The sequence below is a fragment of the Nicotiana tabacum genome, chromosome 8 (assembly GCF_000715075.1).
Source record: "Nicotiana tabacum cultivar K326 chromosome 8, ASM71507v2, whole genome shotgun sequence".
NCBI classification, from domain to species: domain Eukaryota; kingdom Viridiplantae; phylum Streptophyta; class Magnoliopsida; order Solanales; family Solanaceae; genus Nicotiana; species Nicotiana tabacum.
The window spans coordinates 11,839,829-11,860,867 of record NC_134087.1 but is presented as its reverse complement, the minus strand read 5'-3'; the positions used below and the strand labels follow the sequence as shown (position 1 = coordinate 11,860,867).

Here is a 21,039-nt window from a genome sequence, read left to right as displayed (position 1 = left end):
GATGGAGTGTCTTTGCATTTGTGAAGGATTTCTCGCATTTGCGGGGTTCACAAATGGTCGCTTTTGTGACATCTGCGCCTGGACAAAAAGAGGGCAAGGCGGGATTTAGCTCATTTTTCACAAACTCTCAACCCTAAACACTTTAGAGGCGATTTTTCCAAGAGATTTTCTTCCTAAATTCATTGGTAAGTGACTTTAATCTATTTCTTTTCAATTAACCATTACATTTCATAAGTTTTTAACATCAAATCTAGGATTTTCATGGTAGAAATTAGGGGCTTGGGCAGAATTAAGAATTTTTGTAAATATGGAATTTAGATCTCGAATTGAGGTTGGATTTCGAAACTAATTACATAACCGGGCTCGGGGGTGAATGGGTAATCGGGTTTTGGTTCGAATCTCGAGTTTTGATCAAGTGTGCCAGGGTTGACTTTTGTTGACTTTTTGGAAAAAGCGTAAAGATCTTAGCTTTATGTATTGTAATTGACGTCCCTGGCATTGTTTGTTGATATGAAGTCGATTTTGGTTAGATTCGGTTGGTTCAGAGCCAAATTTTAGAGGAAAGGCCCCAGTTGAGCTTTGATTTGCTTGCAGAGCGAGATAATGTTGGGTCTAACCTTGACTTGAGCGAATTAGGAACCCTTTGAAATATGTGATGTGTGAATTACATGTGTGGCGTATACGGTGCCAAAGTAATTGTTTCCATGCTTTTCCCGTATTTCGTTAGTTATTTTATTCCATGTCTTAATTGTTGCATGTTTTAAATTGCTTCTTATGCCTTAACTTGCTACTTGTCACTTATTAGTTTAGTATTAGAATGTTCATTTTTCCCATGCTTCCATGATTAATTGCTACTTGCCTTAATTGTCCTATTTGTACACTTTAATTATTTTGTATTTGGCTTGTCTTGTTGCTTTGTATCAATTGTAGCATTCTTTGATTTGGTACGAGGTTCCCTTATGGCTTTGCTTTCATATTCTTTAATTGTAGTGATTCTTGAGATTCGAGTTGTTGAGTTGATTTCATTTATTGATTTTGTTTATGGATTGGGTTGTATGCCGCAACGGGTGAAATAAGAGGATTGATATTATTTGGTGGGATCGGATTGCATGCCGCAACAGATTTTATATTTAATTTTGGCATGGTGAAATGAGGGAGGATTATGATATTGATTCTGATTATATGGTGGGATCGGGTTGCGTGCCGCAACGAATTTTTACTTGTTATTCTTAATATTGAAACGATGAAATAAGGTAGGATATTGAGTTGTACGGTGGGATCGGGTTGCGCGCCGCAAAGGATTGTCTGTTTTGTATTCATTGTTGTATTGTGTTAGCTTTCAGTATTTTCATACGAGATTCTGAGGACGAATGTTTTTGGTTTTACTGGTTTCGAGGATTGAGTTTATTTTCATCACTTAATTGCCTTACTTTTCATGCGCTCTCTTCTGTTATTATTATTATATTGCGTACAGGTTATGATAAGTGACTCGCCTTAGCCTCGTCACTACTTCGTTGAGGTTAGGCTCGACACTTCTTGTGCAGATTTTGGAATCGGTCCTGGCGGTGGTCAATATATTGCTCGGATTGGTATTCCGATGGAGACTTGAGGTATAATTGTTCGGCCTCGTAACCCTGAAGTCCCCTTCTACCTTATCCTAGCTGTTTATTTCATTTCAGACAGTTTTACTTTCATTCAGACCATTATTTATATTATTCTAGTCGTTCGTGCACTTGTGACACCAATTCTAGGATTGTACCTAGATATTGTTGTTATTATGGGTTTTCGCACTCTATTTTAGTTTCATTTCAGTTTACTCGGTATTAGTTAATTTGAATGGTAAAAATGGATGAAAACTATTCTAACGTTTGCTTTCCTAGCAAGTGAAATGTTAAGCACCATCACGGTCCCGGGGGTGGAAATTCTTGGTCATAACAACACCGTATAGGTGCGGGGTGGATGAAATGGAGGCTAGCATTGAGCTTCCTGTGTGACAAGAATGTGCCACCAAAATATAAGGGTCAGTTCTACAAGGCAACGGTTAGATCGGCTATGTTGTATGGGGCAGAATGCTGGTCAGTCAAGAACTCCCATATCTAAAAGATGAACGTAGCCGAAATGAGGATGTTGCGATGGATTGTGGGGGGCACACAAGGTTGGACAAGATTAGGAATGAGGATATTCGGGAGAAAGTGGGTGTGGTTCCTTTGGAAGATAAGATGTGTGAAGTGAGGCTTAGATGGTTTGGGTATGTGAGAAGGAGAAGCCTAGATGCCCCACTGAGGAGATGTGAACGGCTGGCATAGGCAGGTAGGAGAAGAGATAAAGGGCGGCCTAAGAAGTACTGGGAGTGGTGATCAGGCATAACATGGCACGACTTTAGCTTACGGAGGACATGGCCCTTGACAAGAGGGTATGGAGGTCGAATATTAGGGTAGAAGGGTAATAGGTCGTCGTGTATTTTTCTGATATGTTCCAGGTTTATTAGGGCTAGATGACTAGTACATTGTCTTCGATTCTTAGAATGCCAGTATTAGGGTTGTTTTAGTACTATCTTCTTCGGTTTTCTAGTACCCTATCGTGTTACTGTTTGTGGCTATTGCTATTGCTACTGCTTTCTTCGATTTTCTAGTGCCCTGGCCTTGTTGTTGTTATTTACTGGTTCCTATTCTTCCTCTCGAGCCGAAGGTCTTTCTGAAATAGCTTCTTTGCCCTCTTGGGTATGGGTAAGGTCTGCGTACACATTACCCTCCTCATACCCCACTTGTAGGATCCCACTGAGTTGTTGTTGCTGCTGAAGAGCCAGAAATTGAAAGTTGTCTAAATGCATAATTGTACATAAAGCTGAGGTAGTACTACAGATTAGAAAGGAAATTGTAGAAAGACTAGATTTAATTTTAAAAATTTAAAGAAAGCACGTAGGCATAGAAGTTTAACTCAACGCTTACTTTGTAACTAGATTTCATTGTTTTGTTTGAAGCCCAACTCCTGCTCTCGGAAGTAGGTGCTTTTTATGCGCATTGTTTTTTTAGTTGTTAACGGTAATTATTTTTAATGCTGTTACAAAAAAATTACAATATACTATAAAACTTTACGTAATTCATATTTTTACCTATTAAATTTGTAAAAAAGTCCAAATCCACCGTTAAATTTTGATTTACTGGAACTTTTGCTTAAACGCAAACCATCAATTCTTCTATCATATCTATCTACGAATTTAGTCTTTCATTCTATCAATAAAAATTTGTTTAAAAAAACCTTATTGTCACAAAACATATTATATATGTTCTTTACTTATACCGAAGCTTCAACTGAGGCAGCTTAGTAATTCGAGCTATACACCGTAGATGCTAAAGCCTAAACACCCCTCTAATACTGATTGGGAAAACAAATCTATACAATAGCTGTTCAGTATACTATGTCGGCTTAATTTTTACAAAGGCCAAAGCATATTAACCACGTTTCAATCCCAACTAAAGTTAGAATAAACTATATGAATCATCTAAAATAATTGTCATTCGGGTACATGTCATCCCAAAGTATATCAACATCGACTACAACAACAATAACAAAAATCCCAATATAATCTCACAAATAGAATCTGGTAGTGTGTGCGCAACCTTACCCCTACCTTGAAAAGGTAGAGAATCTCTTTTCGATAAATTCGGATCAAGAAAAGATATCAATATCAAATAAAGTATCGTAAATTTATTAATCACAATCGTTGAATGCCAAATCAACAAATACACTCTTCCTTGGAAATCAACTGCATTAAAGAATATATGCTCAGATATTCTCTTACTATAGTAGCTCATCTTGTTCATCGGTACAGACTAATATCCTCCTACACAATAGATCAATCATTTAGCCTTTACAGATTTCCATGTTTCCTAATATATTAGATGTATTCATCAACAATTCAAAATTAACATATTCATACCCTGCTTTCAGTTTTAACATCAAGTCTATTGCTTCAATCCTTAAGGTTTAATGCTTTTAGCAGCACTCCACCATTGCTGTCTTTCAGCTCGCTTAAGGTGACTCATAGTACTGTCACATGCTATTGGAAACGGAATTTTATTGCTTAAATTAATCCGCAACGCGCGGGGGCGGGGGAGGGGGGAGGAGGGGGTTGTAAAGGTAAGAAAAGCTGGATATATTATACAACCATAATGATTACAAAAATCAAAACCGTTCAAAAGGGAATGGACTTAACAGTGATTCTTCAAGTTCACGAAAACCTCGATAGACAGCTTCAGTTTGATTTTGTGGAAGAGGCAATCTTCGCACTTCTGTCATATATCTGCAAAAGAAAAACCCACGTACAGATTTAGATATGCACTAATAAACATATATAATGACCAAATGAGATAAAGTACGCGAATCCTAACACATATAAGGTCTTACTTGAGTTCGTCAGAAATATACCCGTCCTAGTACTACACTTATTATGTAACCAACAAGGTCATATCAACCTTCTTTTGTCACGCATTTCCAGCTTTACGGTCAAGCAAAACCCTTCTCCCCACACCCACAACTCGGCAATAAAAAACAACAAAAAGGATAAGGAAGAAAAAATGCACTAAAAGCTCAAAATATCTTAACAGAGACTTTAATAAAAGAGATTCTCAGTTCCATCACAACACACATGGAAGGTACACGTAAATCATAGACCTTGCCAAAATAAATGGAAAGATCAAATTACTCCTCTTTCCTAGGCCAACTAGAAAAGCAGATAAAAAAGACGCTGGTAAACTGGTGCACCATTAAGTATTTAATATATTCTAAGCTATAGCAAACCAGCCTTATCGATAGTGAAAGACACGAAAAGCTATCTTGGATATTGCTGAAATGAGTAAAATGACATATATTAGTGAACAACGGAAAACTAACCGATTTGCTGCACTTCTTATTTTATCGCGAACACCTTGATTAACAACTGCTGTCTGTCCTAATGATAAATTTCCAACAAGAATCAGAGAGGCTCCAGTAACACTTGTACCCATTCCCTGTGCGAAGACAGAAAGTGCCCATTCACGAAGTAAAGTCAGCACGGAACGCAGGAGACGCAATCTAAGATTTGGAGAGGGCAACACTGCCCCACTGGATAACAGCTGGTCATAGGTATTTAATACAGGCTCTACTGCACCCTTGCAAGCAGCTAAAAGGGCCCTTGGAATATCTTCATCTCCGACAGATTCAACACCAGAAACCACTCGCTCCTTTGCAGTATTTAAAGAATCAATTAAGAAATTAAATTCCAAAATGAAGAGCTGTACTAATTGAAAGCAAAGGAACTAACAGAGTAGAAATGGGCAAGAGTAGCTCAAAGGGGGAAATAGCCCATACCTGTGCAGCCTTCTCAAGGTGAAGACAAAGAGTATCCAATGGTAAAACAGCTCCATCTCCGGGATACACCTGGGAACCAACCCTCTTCAGTACAGCACAAGCTTCAGCAATCCCACCCCTTGTAAGAGCTTGATCAATGAGCCTAGCCCAAGTCTCTCGCACTATGCTGCTATCAGCATCACCAGAGTAGCTAGCAAAGTACAACATCTCCAGACATATCTGCAAGCCAGAAACAAGAAAAACATGGGTCAGTTGCCTGAACTTGGAGAATTAACAATGTTGACAAAACTGAACAATCTTTTTATGTTCAAGCAGATGAAAGTGATCCAAAAGTACATTTTGTTAAGTTGATGGCTTAACCTTTCTCTTTGACTTTTTTGGGGAGGCTACTTGACTACATTCAAATTAATTAAAGAAAAACTTTGCGCATTAAACAATATGTCCTACTACATTGCCAATGATGTATGAAGGATAGCATGTAAAATTAAGAATGAATTGCCAAATCCTTGACATGAAGATTTTCCTTCTTTAAATCCAAAGAAGAGTGAAGGAAAAGGAGGGGATGACTGGAAATGGCTGAAGAACTCTGGTAGCATTCACACAAGCTGAAACGTTACGATTTACAAACCGTGACTTTTGGATATGACCTTTGAGTTGTCCTTTCACATAGCTGCGCAGAAGCTCATATAGATGCATATATGGCTCTTCGACTCTTCCAAACAGGAAATTTTGTATTAAAAAGGTTACAAATAGCAGAACTTGGTATTCTATTGCTCTTATTAGTTTTAAAAAATCCAGAAATCACCTCTGTAGTCTAACTTGTTTGCAATTCCTATATAAAATCACTTTCTGAAATATACCCATGCAGAATAGCCGTCTTCGAGTTCTAGAGTTATCTTGTCTACCAGAACATTTATGACAAACAAAAAGGGTACAGCATATAGTATGAGTTCTTTAAGAAAACAGAAAAGATCATTCATAAAGTAGAGCATGTTTACAAATGGGTGTCGATTGTTTCATACCTCCCAAAGTTCAAAGGGAACAGCATAGTCATTATACAGCTGAGTAATGCTCTTCAACTCCATTGACAACTCCTTGGCCTTTTCTCGGAGAATGCGCATAAAGTTGGGATCAGCAGAGTTACTCATATTGGGTGATGTTTCATTGGAGCCAGATTCAGATGTGCCTGTAGATGCCTCCAACCTGGAAGCCATAGCCTCCAGTTCATCTTTAATCTTTATTTGAAACTGAAGAACAGAAAGCTTTCCTTCGAGCAAATCCAGTAGCCCATTATCAAGAGCACCCCGGCCAGAACCACTCATACCATCCGTGTCACTGGCACTCTTTGCTTGCAAAACAGCATTACTCAAGTATTGCCGCCTGTCATTACCCAAATTAGACAGCAAACTCTGGTCTGACAACAAATTTCTATGGACTAATGCAAAAAAGTATTTTCTCCATCCAAAATATGCATAGCATACTTTTCATTTCCATTACATCCCAAAAGTGTTTAATAACATTCCACTAACAATATGATTTTATACAGCTTTTAGCCTTTCACAAGAAAACTTGCCTCAATCCCAAGTGCGTTGGAGTCGGCTATATGAATTCTTGCTGACCAAGTCTCCATTTCAGCTAATCTCAGAACAGCTTTCACAAGTTTCAAGAATTTAATTCCATTTTACTAACCATATTTACACTTTATATTTAAACTTTACTATGAGGTTTTATTGCCAGAAGATGAAAGTAGCAGAAATGAGGATGTTGGGGTAGATGTGCAGTCACACTAGGATGGATGAGATTAGTAATGAAGATATTCGGGAGAAGGTTGGCGTGGCTCCCATGGATGACAAGATGCGGGAAGCGAGGCTCAAATGGTTCAGGCACGTACGTACAGAGGAGAAGCCCAGATGCCCTGGTAAGGAGGTGCGAGCGGGTGGCGTTAGTGGGTACGAGGAGAGGTAGAGGGCGGCCTAAAAAGTATTGGGGAGAGGTAATCAGGCAGGATATGGCAAGGCTTCAAATCTCCGAGGACATGGCCCTCGATAGGAAGCTGTGGAGGTCGAGCATTAAGGTTGTAGGTTAGGAGGTAGTTGAGCATATTTCTATCTCGTACCAGTGTGAGGCTAGTCTGATAGGATTTTGTCTTAGACTGCTAGTGGTCAATGTTGTGTTCACACAATTCTTTCGTTTTCATAGCGTCGGGCCTTATTTACTGGTTATTGTTTTTGCTTTTCATGTATTTACTGGTTCTTCTAATGTTGTTATTATTTCTATGGTTTTTGTTGATGGTATTGATATATTGTTTCTTTACGTCTTCTTAAGCCGGGGGTCTATCGAAAACAGCCTCTCTAGCCTCTCGGGGTAGAGGTAAGGCCTGCGTACACACTACCTTCCCCAGACCCCACTTGTGGGATTTTGCTGGGTATGGAGCCTTTCTTTCAATCTTCTAGCAAATTAAGATTGTATGTGATGTATTTCCTATGTCTTTTTATCACTGTAAGAAAAGACTTGAGCCGTCAGTAGATTTTAGTTCTTCAGATGAGATCTTCTTTTGTATTTTTGTATTCAACTTAATTAAGTTCTGTCAGCATTATATTTGTATAACTTGCTGGTATTTTATTTTAGTTCTTCTGTATGAGATTATTGGTCTTGTATCCTTCGTTAGTGTTCATAATATATGGGTTGTAGTGCCTTACATGGATGGAGGTCCTTGTATCCATGATGCTCATCCTGATGATTTTGAAGAAACAGTTATTGCAATAATTTTCTTTGAAGTACTAAGGGTTTATAATATCTTCATCATTATGGACGCATTCGTCGCGATCTTAAAGTAAGTTTGAGCCTTAGTTAAATCCATTACAAGTTACATATGCTTTATATTAAAAGAAGTCTGTAACTTTGTTACTTTGGAAACACTACATTTGGAGGAGAGTTGGATTAGTACTTGGGCTATTTGATATAGACTAATAGAAACATTCTCCACTTGATCCGTTAGTCAAAGCCAATATAATGTCATAGTCTTCTTCAGTTACTCAAAATGTTAGCACGTTTTCCCCTTTCATATAATAAACAAAAACACCAATATTTCTAGATAGAATAGAGGGCAATTCGTCGAAGCCAATATGAGTGAGGAATCGATTTCATGCAAGAATTCTATTCGATTCATTGTTTTTTCTTTTTTCTTTTTATTTTTAAGTGAATTGAACTTCTTTGTTGTATTCTTTTACATTATACCGTTTTGTCTTCTTTTTGTTCTTTTTTGATAATTTGAATAAATTTTCTTGACATCTGACAATTTTTCTGAAATAAATTGGTAGAGAGAAATAAGCAAAAAAGGATTATCAAAAAAGGAAAATGTAAAAGACGAAAAAAAGTGTAGTTTCACCTATATGGATTATTAAAAATTCTATAATATTAAAATCGATTACAACTTGAAATCTAATACATTCAAACTAAAATATTTCTGATATTTGGGTATTACGAAAAGATTAATTAAGTTTTGTAACCGCGCAAAGCGCGGATAAATTCACTAGTTATTATTATATATGTATACGGGTTTTGCTAACCTACAACAAGGTTGTAGTAGAAGCCATTCACCTTGTGAGACGATTGGTGAAGCAATATAGGGAGAGGAAAAAGGACTTGCACATGGTGTCAATTGACCTTGAGAAGGCTTATGACAAAGTCCCGAGGGAGGTGCGATGGAGATGTTTCGAGGTTAGCGAAGTCCCTGATAGCGTACATTAGGGTGATTTAAGGACATGTACAAGGGTGCTAAGACTCAGATGAGGACTGCGAGAGGAGACTCGGAACATTTTCCTGTGGAAATGGGATTGAATCAAGAATCGTCCCTTAGCCCGATTTTGTTTGCCCTAGCGTTGGATGTGTCGACACGACACATACAAGGGAGGTGTCATGGTGTATGTTATTTGCTGATGACATAGTACTGATTGACGAGACGCGAGGGGGTATTAATGCTAGGTTGGAAGTTTGGAAACAGACACCGGAGTCCAAAGGGTTTAAGTTGAGTAGGCCGAAAACTGAATATTTGAAGTACAAGTTCAATGATGAGAGGCATGAAGATGAAGTGGAAGTAAACATTGATACTCAAGTCATTCCCAAAAGAGATAGTTTCAAGCATCTTGGGTCTATAATCCAAGATAACGGGGAGATTGACAAAGATGTTACACACCAAATTGGAGCCGGTTGGATGAGATGGAGGCTAGCTTCGGGTGTTTTATGCGATAAGAGTGTGCCGCCTGGACTTAAGGGCAAATTCCACAGGGTAGTGGTTAGACCGGCTATGTTGTATGGAGCTGAGTGTTGGCCCGGTCAAGAAGTCCCATATCCAGAAGATGAGAGTAGTTGAAATGAGGATGTTGAGATGGATGTGTGGACATACCAGGAAAGCCAAGATTAGGAATGAAGTTATTAGGGACAAGGTGGGAGTGGCATCCGTGGAAGACAAGTTGCGGGAATCAAGGTTGCGATGGTTTGAGCATGTGAGGAGGAAGGACATAAATGCCCCGGTCAGGAGGTGTGAGAGGCTGACCATAGCGAGCCTGAGGAAGGGCAGAGGTAGGCCACAGAAGTATTGGAGAGAGGAGATTAGGCAGGACTTGTCGATGCTTCACCTAACCGAGGACATGACTAGCGATAAGAAGGTATGGAGATTGAGGATTAAGGTGGTGGGTTGATAGGTAGTTGTGAGTCTCTCCTAGGTTTACCAGTAGTACTAGTAATATTCTTGTTGTTGGTTGAAAGATACTTCTTCTAGCTTGTTATTATATCTGGTACTTAGCAACCACGTCCATTGTTTTTGAAATTGCTACTGAAATTGTTGCTCCCTGATTGTTACTATTTGATGCTACTTTCCCCCCTTTTTCCTCATCGTCTTTTGTCTCCCTCTTCTTTCTTTCTTCTTCCTATCTCTTCTTTCCTTTTCTTTCTATCCACCTTTTCTTGAACCGAGGGTGTATGAAAACTGCCTCTCTACCTCCCCGGGTAGGGGTAAGGTCTGCGTACACTCTACCCTCCCCAGACCCCACCTGTGGAATTATACTGGGCATGTTGTTGTTGTTACTACTACATGGGTATAGTAGGTTAGCATTGTATACATCCTTTATTTCTCTCTTATGCCCCTAGAAGCACCCTAACAACATATTAGTATGAGGGACTTTATTATCTTTTTGTCCAAAAACAAAGCCTATCTAATTCTTATTCTCCCTCTTTTCTTTTCTTTTCTTCTCACGTCAATGCTGAGACCACAAGGAGAAACATAAACTGATAAATGGCTGCTACCTAAAGACAAAACGGGAAATAGAATATCATTAGGACAAATGGTCTTTACTTTCTCCCTCATTAATGTCATCCCCTTTCGGTTCTCTCAGAAGAAGCTTCAGCAATCAGATTAATATAAAATCAGATTCGGACAGCACTAACCCGTCATTTGATGATTTTATCAGACCTAAAATTGCTATGGCATTCTGGTATCACAGATAAGAGAGTGGGGATGGGAAGATGAAAGATTGTATACTGGGTTCTCTTATTAAGATGGGTGACAATTTGTGAAGAAGTATTGCTTCAGTTGCACAGATTGTTAAATTCTTTTTTGTTAAGGTAATAAATTTATTAAAAATGGTAAGAACATGCTCGTATACAAGTTAGTATACCAAAAAGTAGAAAACCTTACAAGAGGACATGGTTTTCTACGAATGACACCCCATCTTCTATACAAATAGGAACCTCGTGGGTGCACCAAAAACAAATAAGGGAAAAGAGGTTACTCCTCAAGTGTACAAGATCTTTCTCTGCTCCATCAAAAGCTCTCCTACTCCTCTCACTCCAAACAACCCACATGAGTACTAGAGGAGCAACATTCCATGTCCTACATCTTCTCTTCATTCTTCCGAAGGCCCAACTAAACACAGATTGTTAAATTCTTGTGGGCCCATTGCATGATGATAGAAGGAGAAAGAAAGAAAGAAAGAAAGGGAGAGAGCTTATCAATTTCTATTTCTTGAGTGTCTATGGTGTTGGTGGAGAGGATGGAGGAGGAGAGATTCTGAAGAAAGAGAAGCTGGAAAGTGGGGGATAGGGGCGCAAAATTGTGATGGGTTTTAATTTTTGCTAGAAAGAAGAAAAAAGAGTCTCCTAGTAATGACTGCCAATTAGTGTTAGGGGTATTTAAGTAAAACAAAAGATGTATACAATGCATACAATGCTAACCTACTACAATCATGTAGTTGGTTTGCAAAACCAATACACACACTCTTTTCACATCTATTTTATTTGGTATATGATGTTGACATGAGTTGAGCCTAAATGGGAAATGAGGATTCATATAGCCGACCCTAACTAGTTTGGGACTGAGGTGTAGTTGTTGCTGTATGCAGGAAATTGCAAAATTATGTTAAGGCGTAAATGAAACAATCAAGCAAGATTATGAATAGATAACATCAGCCTTCTATTTCAATTTTTCACACATCTAGATACGTAGTGTAGGCTGCACACCTATCATTCTGGGAGGGTTGAAGCAGCATAACAGTGTGACGTTAAGAATAAGCTTCTTTCCTTTGTGCCTTCACACAATTAACTCACCCAACTTAAGCTCAATCCTAGAAAAATGACATCAATATTTATTAGGTCAGTTGAAATAAGAACCTTTGCTCTAAAGTAGGAGCATCCCCTGCATCAGTGGAGCGCCTTTCTGCCAGTCTCACCAAAACATGGGCTGCAAGAACATGCTGCCGCTTCAAAACATAAAAACGAGCCAAAAGCTCGAAATATTTTGCTTGGTTGGATGCCACAGGTACTCTAGCATGAGCCAAAGGTGAAATTGGAGATGCCACAGCAGAAGCAGCACGAACCTGCGAAACAAAGTGAAGAAAATGAAGAAACGGAAAGAACCGATGCTCAGGAAATTGGTCGCATAAAAATGGAAAAAAGTTAATGTAAGCTGGTTGATAGTAATGTGTTGAAGAACTCGAAAAGCATCAATACTGAGGATCACAAATGAGAAGAATATGCATTATAGAAATAGAAAACTACAATAAACTGCTGCTAGCTTGATTGTAGGAGGCTTAATTGTAGAAGAAGATTTGATTTAGGAGATTTTATTCTACTGTAATTGATTTGTTGTAATTGTTGTAATTGATTTCCTTCCCTAAATTAGTCATAGGACCTTTTGTACAAGTAACTCTTGCTCAATGTATGTAAATATATACAGAAAATACCGCCTTCATGAAATCTTCATAAACAAACCTCATTTGTAGGTTCACGGCCAGAATTTTGCAGAAAAGGCACCAAATCGGGGCCGCCATATTCCAGTAGTTCATCTTCCAGGCCCGAATCGATTAAGGTTCGATACAGATAGTGATGAAAAACTCTGTCCAAAGATTGCACACCAAGTTGGACAATCTGGCATATATACTTTTTCCGAGAAGCTTGATCAAGAGTAGATTGAGCGACAGGTCTGATAGGAGATCCAAATTCCCTCTTTGAAGCTTCACCTTTTAGAGAATGCAAAGCACTGGCAATAATCTCATAGCACTGCTCACGTTGAGCAAGTGCATGATCTCGATTTCCATCATCTATTTGCTCATTAAAAGCATCACCAGCAGGGTCAAGAGCTTGTGCCTTTTGCAGAGGTAATAGGACCACGGCTTCATAAAATCTGCAATATCATAGCATGCTAAGCACAAGGCCACTAATCTAGGTAATGAACAAAACTGATTCTAGATAAAGGTGAAAGATGGATCTAAATGAACTGACCTCAGGTCTTCAAAACGTTTACATACAGTCCGCAGATCTGCAGACTCTGGGACTTTGCTTAGGTAATTGAATGCCTCTCTAGCGAGGTTTTCTCTCTCCGCTGTGTCTAATGTAGCAGCAGCTCTTTCAAGAGATTCAACTGCTAAGTAGAACTTGTAATCAGATTCCTTGTAATAGCTTGAACAACCCTCTCGTAGTCTACCACTTATGTCGTCAACAGTTCCCCTGCCATCTGGACCAGTGTAATGCTGGAGAAGCAGATAAATAATACTTGAAGAAACATGTCTTAAGTGCAAGCAATAACATACTAAAATGGAAATCTAACAATTTTTCCCTTTGCAAGCAAGCAACTATCTAATGCCAAACTGGAAATCACCCGCATCTGAAAATGAAGAATTTTGTAGTGCATGTTAAAGTACCTCCATGAGAGCAGATACAAGTCTCGTAGCGAGTCTGTCTCCCTCTTCTGAACAAACTAGTTGATGGAATGTCAACTGGACTAAGGCCTGCTTGATATTGGCATCAAAATTCTGAATCAAGCGTGTCACGTGATGTTGTGCAAGAAGTTGCAGCAAAAATAGGGCTTCGCCACATCGAAGGAGCAACTGCCTGATACACTCCATTGCTCTAACCTGTAAAACAATTCGATACATTTTGCAAGTGAGTTATGCCTAGGGATTAAGGAGAACCAATTCTTTAAAAGATTTACCTCCATGGCAGCAAGTTCAGCAGAACTATAAGGAAGCCGTTGCCTTTTGTTTGATGCTCCACCTTCGTTGGAAGCAGGAGATCCAAATAGATTTCTTACCATACTTCTGTCACCAGCCCCAAAATCCGAGCCAGTTCCAATCAAAATTGATCCAGTCAGGTCACCTAGGCCAGCAACACAACCATAAAGTCCCTTTCTCTGATTCCTCCTAGATTTAATGAGCTTCTCCAAAGAACGTATCTTGTCTTCAAGGATTTGCATTGCCTCACCAGGAAGTCGGCAGACAACTATTACATTGTCAGATGCGACTGAGGAATCTGTGCTTCCTTTTGTGATAAAAACAGGAAGCTCCCACAAAGGTAGAAGTAACCTTGATGTGCATAAGCAAAGACCTTCATGAGCACCGGAGAAAACAGGCTCAGCTTCCTGAACAACCTGGCCCATGCTAAATCCTCCAGCTGGAGCTCTAGTATTTGGAAATGCACCGCTACCTTCTAACTGCGGTACTCCAACAAGTCTTGGATCCTCATATGCTTCAGCTGCCCTCTCAGCTGCAACGTTACTTACTAAAGTCTCAGTATAGATTATCCTTGCGGCAAGCATTAAACACATGGCAGCAGACTCTCCAGATCCAAAACGACTAAAGAAATCCTCTAATAATGACCTAGGCGAATTAGATTCCAATAGCCTCCTGAGTATATCGACTGGTCTGTTAAAAACTACTTCCATCATGCCCATTGTGCTGAATATGACAATTCTCCTTCTTGGTAATATATGTTGGGTTGAAAGATCGCCTCTAGCCCAAAGTTTACCTGAGGTTTTTTCACAGGATTCCCCTGAGTTATCATAGCCACAGAATTCCAGCTGTAAATAAAGTGACTGCACCGCCGCTGCTGTATCTGGTAGGGGTAGGACATCTGCCACGAAAAGCATCCTCCCTTCAATTGGCAGGGATGACACCAATTCACGAAGTGGGCGAGAACTCCTTGCAACTGCTCCCAAACTACTAGAAGAAGATTGAAAGCTTGAATCACGATTTACAATAAGAAGAGAAGAAACAGTTGATGGAGATGAATCAGAAAGGAAAAGAGTCCCAGCAGAGTAATAAGCTGATTCTATCTTCAATGACAGATCTTCACTCTGTGATCTACTAGCAAGAGATACAGCTCCAAATGGAAGCCCACTACCTGCCCCTAGAGGAGGAGCCGGCCTAGTCGTTACAACTTTTAAGCAGTTTGGCTTCTGATGGTTAACACCACCGAAATTTCCAGCAGAACTATTGTTTCCACCAGAAGAAGAGGTGGAAAGATACATCCTTCTGCCATCTGACAGAACAGCAACAAGGTGTAGCCACTTTGATTCTAAGGAAGACAACGGTGAGATGGAAACAATGGTTGTTTTGGCTGATCTGGGAGCCCTTGAACCTGCTGGTTGCCTACCACCATAAGTATCCCTCTGATTTATCAAATTTCTCTCCTCTGCTACCTTTCTAAGGGGTCCATCCCCATTTGCTCCAAGAGAAAACACTTGAATTTTCATCTCTTCGGTGCGTGCATATAAGATGTGTCTCTCATTGTCAATGACCATTTCAACAATGGGGTCAATGGCTCCAAACTTGAAAACATTTGGCACCACCCACCTGCAGGAAATAAAACAGCTATTATCCTTACACCTCACTCCACACTCAGGCTCTTCACGTTAAGGTTCTAAAAAGGCATGCAAAAATAAGGAAAAAGATTAAGTAGGCAAAGTTGAGAACCTAGATGCTTATACGATTCTGGAAAGCCCTTGGTGGCTATGCAAATTGCAAAAGCAAACAAACGGAGGTAAATTAGAGTTTCGTGTAGATTACTGAAACAACCTCCACTCCCACCCCCATTAAAAGAACAAATTAAGAGAAAAGTGAATACCTTGATATAATACTTCCGACACCTGCAGTTAGACAGACCTTGCGGCATCGTTTCTGCCACCCTGAACCAGTTGAGTATTGCAATTCATAAATGTGGCCGTCACGACCAGCAAGGAAAATGTGACCTCTGTCTGTGCAACTGATACATGTCATGGTCACTCCATCAGATGGAATTGTATAATCTGGTAATGGCTGAAGTGACACCTCAGCATATGGATCAGTTCCGTCGCTGCTCCCAGAACAACATACACCTACAAGGATCAACTAAGTGCAACAGAGCTAGAGGTAAATGAGAGGACCAAAGGACAAAGGTAGAACAAGTTGATGTTATTAAAAGATAAGAGGAGGTAACATGGACTTGAAAGTTGAAACAGACGTCTAAACTCTAAAGTTCAGCGGCAATTTAAGCAAACCAATGCCGACATCACTAATCCATTAGAATTCTGACACCTACTCTTTTGATAAAGTAATAATATTATTGATGTGGGAAAACTCCCTTATACAATTAGTATATAAAAAAGCAGGGAACCAACACAAAAGTATGGTTCTTTACCCCAAAAAAACATGAAATCTCCTATATTACCAATAAGGATCTTATGAATGCACCAAAAATTAACTTAAAACTGGAGGCTATTCTTTAGATGTACAAATTCATTCTCTACCATGATACTGCTAAGTGATAACTCAAATGATATCTGCACTTCTCCATGTATGAAATCCATTATCTCCATATCTATAGGCAATATGGTGTACAGCTAAGCACACAGATATGATTGAGGACAAAACAACAAAATTTCTACATCTTTAAATTGCTAAGCTGATGTTGTAAAAGCCCAACTTTTGCAAGCTCAACAGCTGAATTATTTAAAGTTAGTCCTCAATCTTTCTAATCGTGATCCTCAGTCAAAAAAAATCCCTTTTAGCTTTAAAGAAAAAGATGAATGATGAAAGTTACACCTATAGAGTAATAGAATTACCTAAAGTAAACATCAGAATGTCTATCAAAGATACCCACATGTTCAAGATTGCTAAGACTAAGATAGACATAGAATCACGATCAAATGGATGGAAATGCATATCACAAGACATAGAATCACGATCAAATGGATGGAAATGCATATCACAGAGCTTGGATAAATAAAGTTTAACATTCATGAAGATATAGCACCTCAACAGGAGTTGCCAAGATCAGAAGATACTGGATGGCCTCCACGAAAATTCCAGGCTTGACTTTGGCTAGGGCAACAGCACATATAGCTTGTTCATCTCCATTATATTCAGGACAGTGGCCATCCCTAAGCAAAGCATGATACCATTAGCCAAAACAAAATATAATACTACCTCCGTCCCAATTTATGTGATGCACTTTGACTGAGCATTGAGTTTTGAGAAAGAAAAAAAAGAAAGGCTTTTAACACTTGTGGTCTAAAACAAGCCATAAATATGTGTGGCTATAAATCATCTCATTAAGGGTAAAATGAGAAGTAAACTTAAATTGATTCTAAATATAAAAAGGTATCATTGGGACAGAGGCAGTCAGGCAGTAGACTAGAAAGCAAAAGAGACTAAAGCTTTTTTTTTGGATAGGTAAAGTAAGGATTGTATTAATGTAAAAACAGCATAGAGAAAATGCTGTTTGGAAGTACAGCCCAAGAAAAAGGACATTAATAAGCCTTTATTACCATAAATAATAGCACACACTACCCTCCCCAGACCCCACTTGTGGAATTACACTGGGTTTGTTGTTGTTGTTGTACCACAAATAATCCCATCCCGAAATGCTCAATACATAGCTCATTACATACATAAGTAAACTTCCTAAGCATATCTAAAAAACCTCAGTGATACAAACAGAACCTTGACTGTGGATATGACTTAAAGGCCCATGCTTTTCCGGACTTGAAAGATAACATCATCCAAAATGGTTTAAGGATTGGATAACAAATAATTTGGGGCTTGGAGGCTAGCAAACAACAACAACAATGGACCTAGTATATTCCCAACGGATATATATATTTTTCAGGTAAAAGAAGATCGATCAATGCTCAAAGATCAATACCAGACAATTGAATTTGAAAGGCAAGGTCAAAAGTCACAATCAGCGGAACTGAAAATTGTCTAATGTACATTTGACCAACTAAGAAAAACGGATTTAACAACTCGGAAAATGCAAACAAATTTTTGTTAAATGATTGTGGTTGAGTTATTTTTACTTTTTTTAGAAATTTGTTCGGGCAAACCCTTAGGACCAACAGCAACCTTAGAAGCTCGGGGATAATGCCCCTCCCCCTCTACCCGTCTCCACTAAAAAACCAGGCTGATTATGGTTGAGTTACAAGCTTTGTACATAGAAAGCACGGCCTTGGCATGATAATTAATGAATAATAGTTAAGACACCCCTGGACTATTGTTGATGGGACATAGAAAGTCCCAAGCTGGTGTGATATTAATGAAATTTTAATGATTTGTCAAGCAATTAAGCAATTTTGATTATTCTCACCACTTATCGAACCGCCAAAGAAACAATGTGTTGTCCACTGATGCCCAAGCTCTGTGTATTTCAGGGAATATTCCACATAATGCAGTTCCTTCCCCACTGGAGGCATTATATCTCTCAATCAATACAGAAGGCAACTCCCAAGAATCCACGACTTCCACCAAAGGAGGCCACTACAGTAGTAACATGAACGAACAGATTCAGTGCTATGAATACAATTTAAAGCTGCTAAATGGAAATAGTAACATAAGAAACAAGATCAGTATTGCTGTTGATGAGGATGATTATGACGTTAAATAATTGAAAATCTTTCACACGCTATAATCACTTCTTTTGTGAGTTTTCTGAAATTAGATTAATGCCTTCCTTAAAAAATATGAAATTTGAAAGATGCAGTGTTGAAACTACTAATTACTCCATTGACACTCTTGCTTCATAATTATCTTTACTGTTTTCTTATAAAGCTTGAGAATATATCCTCCCATCTTGGTAAAATATATATGCTTTTCTTTTATTTTCTTTTTTGATAAGTCTCTGTAAAATATATATATGCTTTGAAGGATAATCTACTTTTTCGACTTCAAACAGCTTCTTCAACCACTTTTACTCCATAGAGCGTGATTGACGAGAGTTGCCACCTGTAAAGGTTATTGCAATTGATTTTAGTTTTCTTCAGAGAGTCTTTCCTCTGATTCATGAGAATAAAAAATCCATTCTTTAAAAATATTAAACGCTGAGGCAACGCTATAATATGAAAACTCATTAGAAAATAATTTGATACTGTGATTAGTAATATAAATGTACATATATTTACACAAACTATGCCTAATTACAGCAATTTCTCACAAAAAACTTGCACTTCTACTGGTATACACAGGAAAAAATTAATCAGTCCCAATTCAGTGTTAAACTTGGGGTAACAATTGGGTGGATTAGGTGATTCGTCCTAATGTTTTCAATAGTTGAAACCACAAGATAAACTACTCCTAGCCATTAAGCAACAAGCAAATAATTTACGAAGTACTGGCTTCTTCTCCAAAGTGAAGCATACAAGTTAGAAAAATACATAAATAAGAAATTAACCAGCATTTATGAATTTGCATTTACAACATCACATTGCAAGTATCGTTCAAATCCAGCACCAATATAAAATAAAGACAATATAAATCCCAACAACTCAAACATCATAACTAGATTACCTCACGGGGTTGAGCGGTATAGGGATGACTGGCATATCTAGAAGCTTCCAAGGCGTCTTCGAGATCGACTTGAGAAGCAACGTCACGGCCAATGCGGTCACTAACTACAAGTCCCGCATTAGTAACATCACGCATCACAATCTCGTTGTCCCAAGACATCTTCTTCTGAAAACGTCTTAGAGCAAGAATTCCTAGGGCTTCAACTGAGCTCAGCTTCACAACAAATCCAAACCCTAGACGGTAAATTCTACAGCCGTGTGGTGGTGCAACGAAAGCAACTGGAAATTTGAGCAAGGAGAGTGTGAAAAAAGGGAGTAGGGTTTTAATGGTTTAAGGTTTATTTAATGGTGGCGGGCAAAATAAGCTGTTGTAGTGTGAGAATTTTAAGAGCCCAATGTCGTGCCCAAATTTTTTAAATCATATCGTTACTCGACTATTTATTTGTATATTAGTCATGTTATATACGTGTGATCTTGTGAGTATTAAGAAACTTAGCTCAAAGTAATAATATGAAACAAGCAAATAAATAAGAATGTAGAGAGAAAGTGTCACGACCCCAGTTCGCCCTTCGTTAACTATCGTGACGGCTAGTCTCTACGACTAAGTAAGTCTAACAATGCGGAAAAAAAACAATTGCGGAAAAGAAAATAATTAAAATCCGAGATAACAAAATGAAACAGTGTTTAAGATGCCGCCTGGCATAGAACAGTACAAGAATCTCAACCTAATACTCTCAAAATTCGGAACTCCATGAATCACAAGCTAAGAATTTACATAAAAAACTCTAACTCCGGAAATATCTATCAACAAGGAAAGTACAGAAGGGCTATACTAGTAGAGAATAGAAAAGGACTCTTCAATCTGCGGACGCAGCAGATATACCTCGAAGTTTGTACGAAAGCGCCTCGCCTCAAGTGCGATAAGACTAAGTGGAAGTACCTGGATGTGCACATGAAAAACATGCGCAGAAAGGGCATGAGTACACCACAACGGTACTCAGTAAGTGCCAAACCTAACCTCGGTCAGGTAGTGACGAGGAAAGTTAGGGCCCTACTGAGATTAAATGAAATATAAGGTGTAACAATATAGAATGAGACAGTATAATTAAGTGCAACAGTAAGAAATAACGCAAAATAGCAAGAACAACAGCAACTATAACATAGACAAAATAATCACGGAAAGGAGTACAGCTCAACACAGAGATAACAACCGGGGATCTCTTAGTATCCTCAATATGTGTGTCGGGGATCTCTCAGTATCCCGAGGATCTCCTAGTATCCTCAATATATATGCTGGAGATCTCTCGGTATCCCAAGGATCTCTTAGTATCCTCAATATGTGTTGGGGATGTCTTAGTATCCCGCACTACAGTCCAAATCAATATATATATGTGCAAGAGATCTCCCAGGATACCATCCCGTAGTCCCAAAGTAAACACGCAGCAGCAACACGAAGAATACTCAATTAAATTAAATTTCACACCAAGGTAAAATAGGTATTTTCTAACCTAGCATGCTTCACATAGTCCAAATAAGGCAGTTTGAGCAAATAAAGCAATTAAGTCAATTAGACATGATTCCCTAAGCTAACAGCAGACTTA

At 38.7% G+C, this 21,039-nt stretch overlaps 1 protein-coding gene across 1 annotated transcript; it reads right to left on the bottom strand.

Annotated features, from left to right (window-relative positions):
- Positions 1 to 3,950: 3,950 nt before the first annotated feature.
- On the bottom strand, positions 3,951 to 19,870 carry LOC107789850 (nuclear pore complex protein NUP155-like). The gene is made up of 13 exons (XM_075218978.1): positions 19,440 to 19,870; positions 18,244 to 18,413; positions 16,912 to 17,038; positions 15,745 to 16,007; positions 13,835 to 15,473; positions 13,545 to 13,757; positions 13,126 to 13,373; positions 12,616 to 13,027; positions 12,016 to 12,221; positions 6,372 to 6,729; positions 5,350 to 5,568; positions 4,894 to 5,222; positions 3,951 to 4,303 (listed from the first exon to the last, which is right to left on the bottom strand). The coding sequence occupies exons 1-13, from the start codon at positions 19,596 to 19,598 to the stop codon at positions 4,186 to 4,188; spliced, it is 4,461 nt and encodes a 1,486-aa protein (XP_075075079.1). The 5' UTR covers positions 19,599 to 19,870; the 3' UTR covers positions 3,951 to 4,185.
- Between the last annotated feature and the right edge of the window lie 1,169 nt (positions 19,871 to 21,039).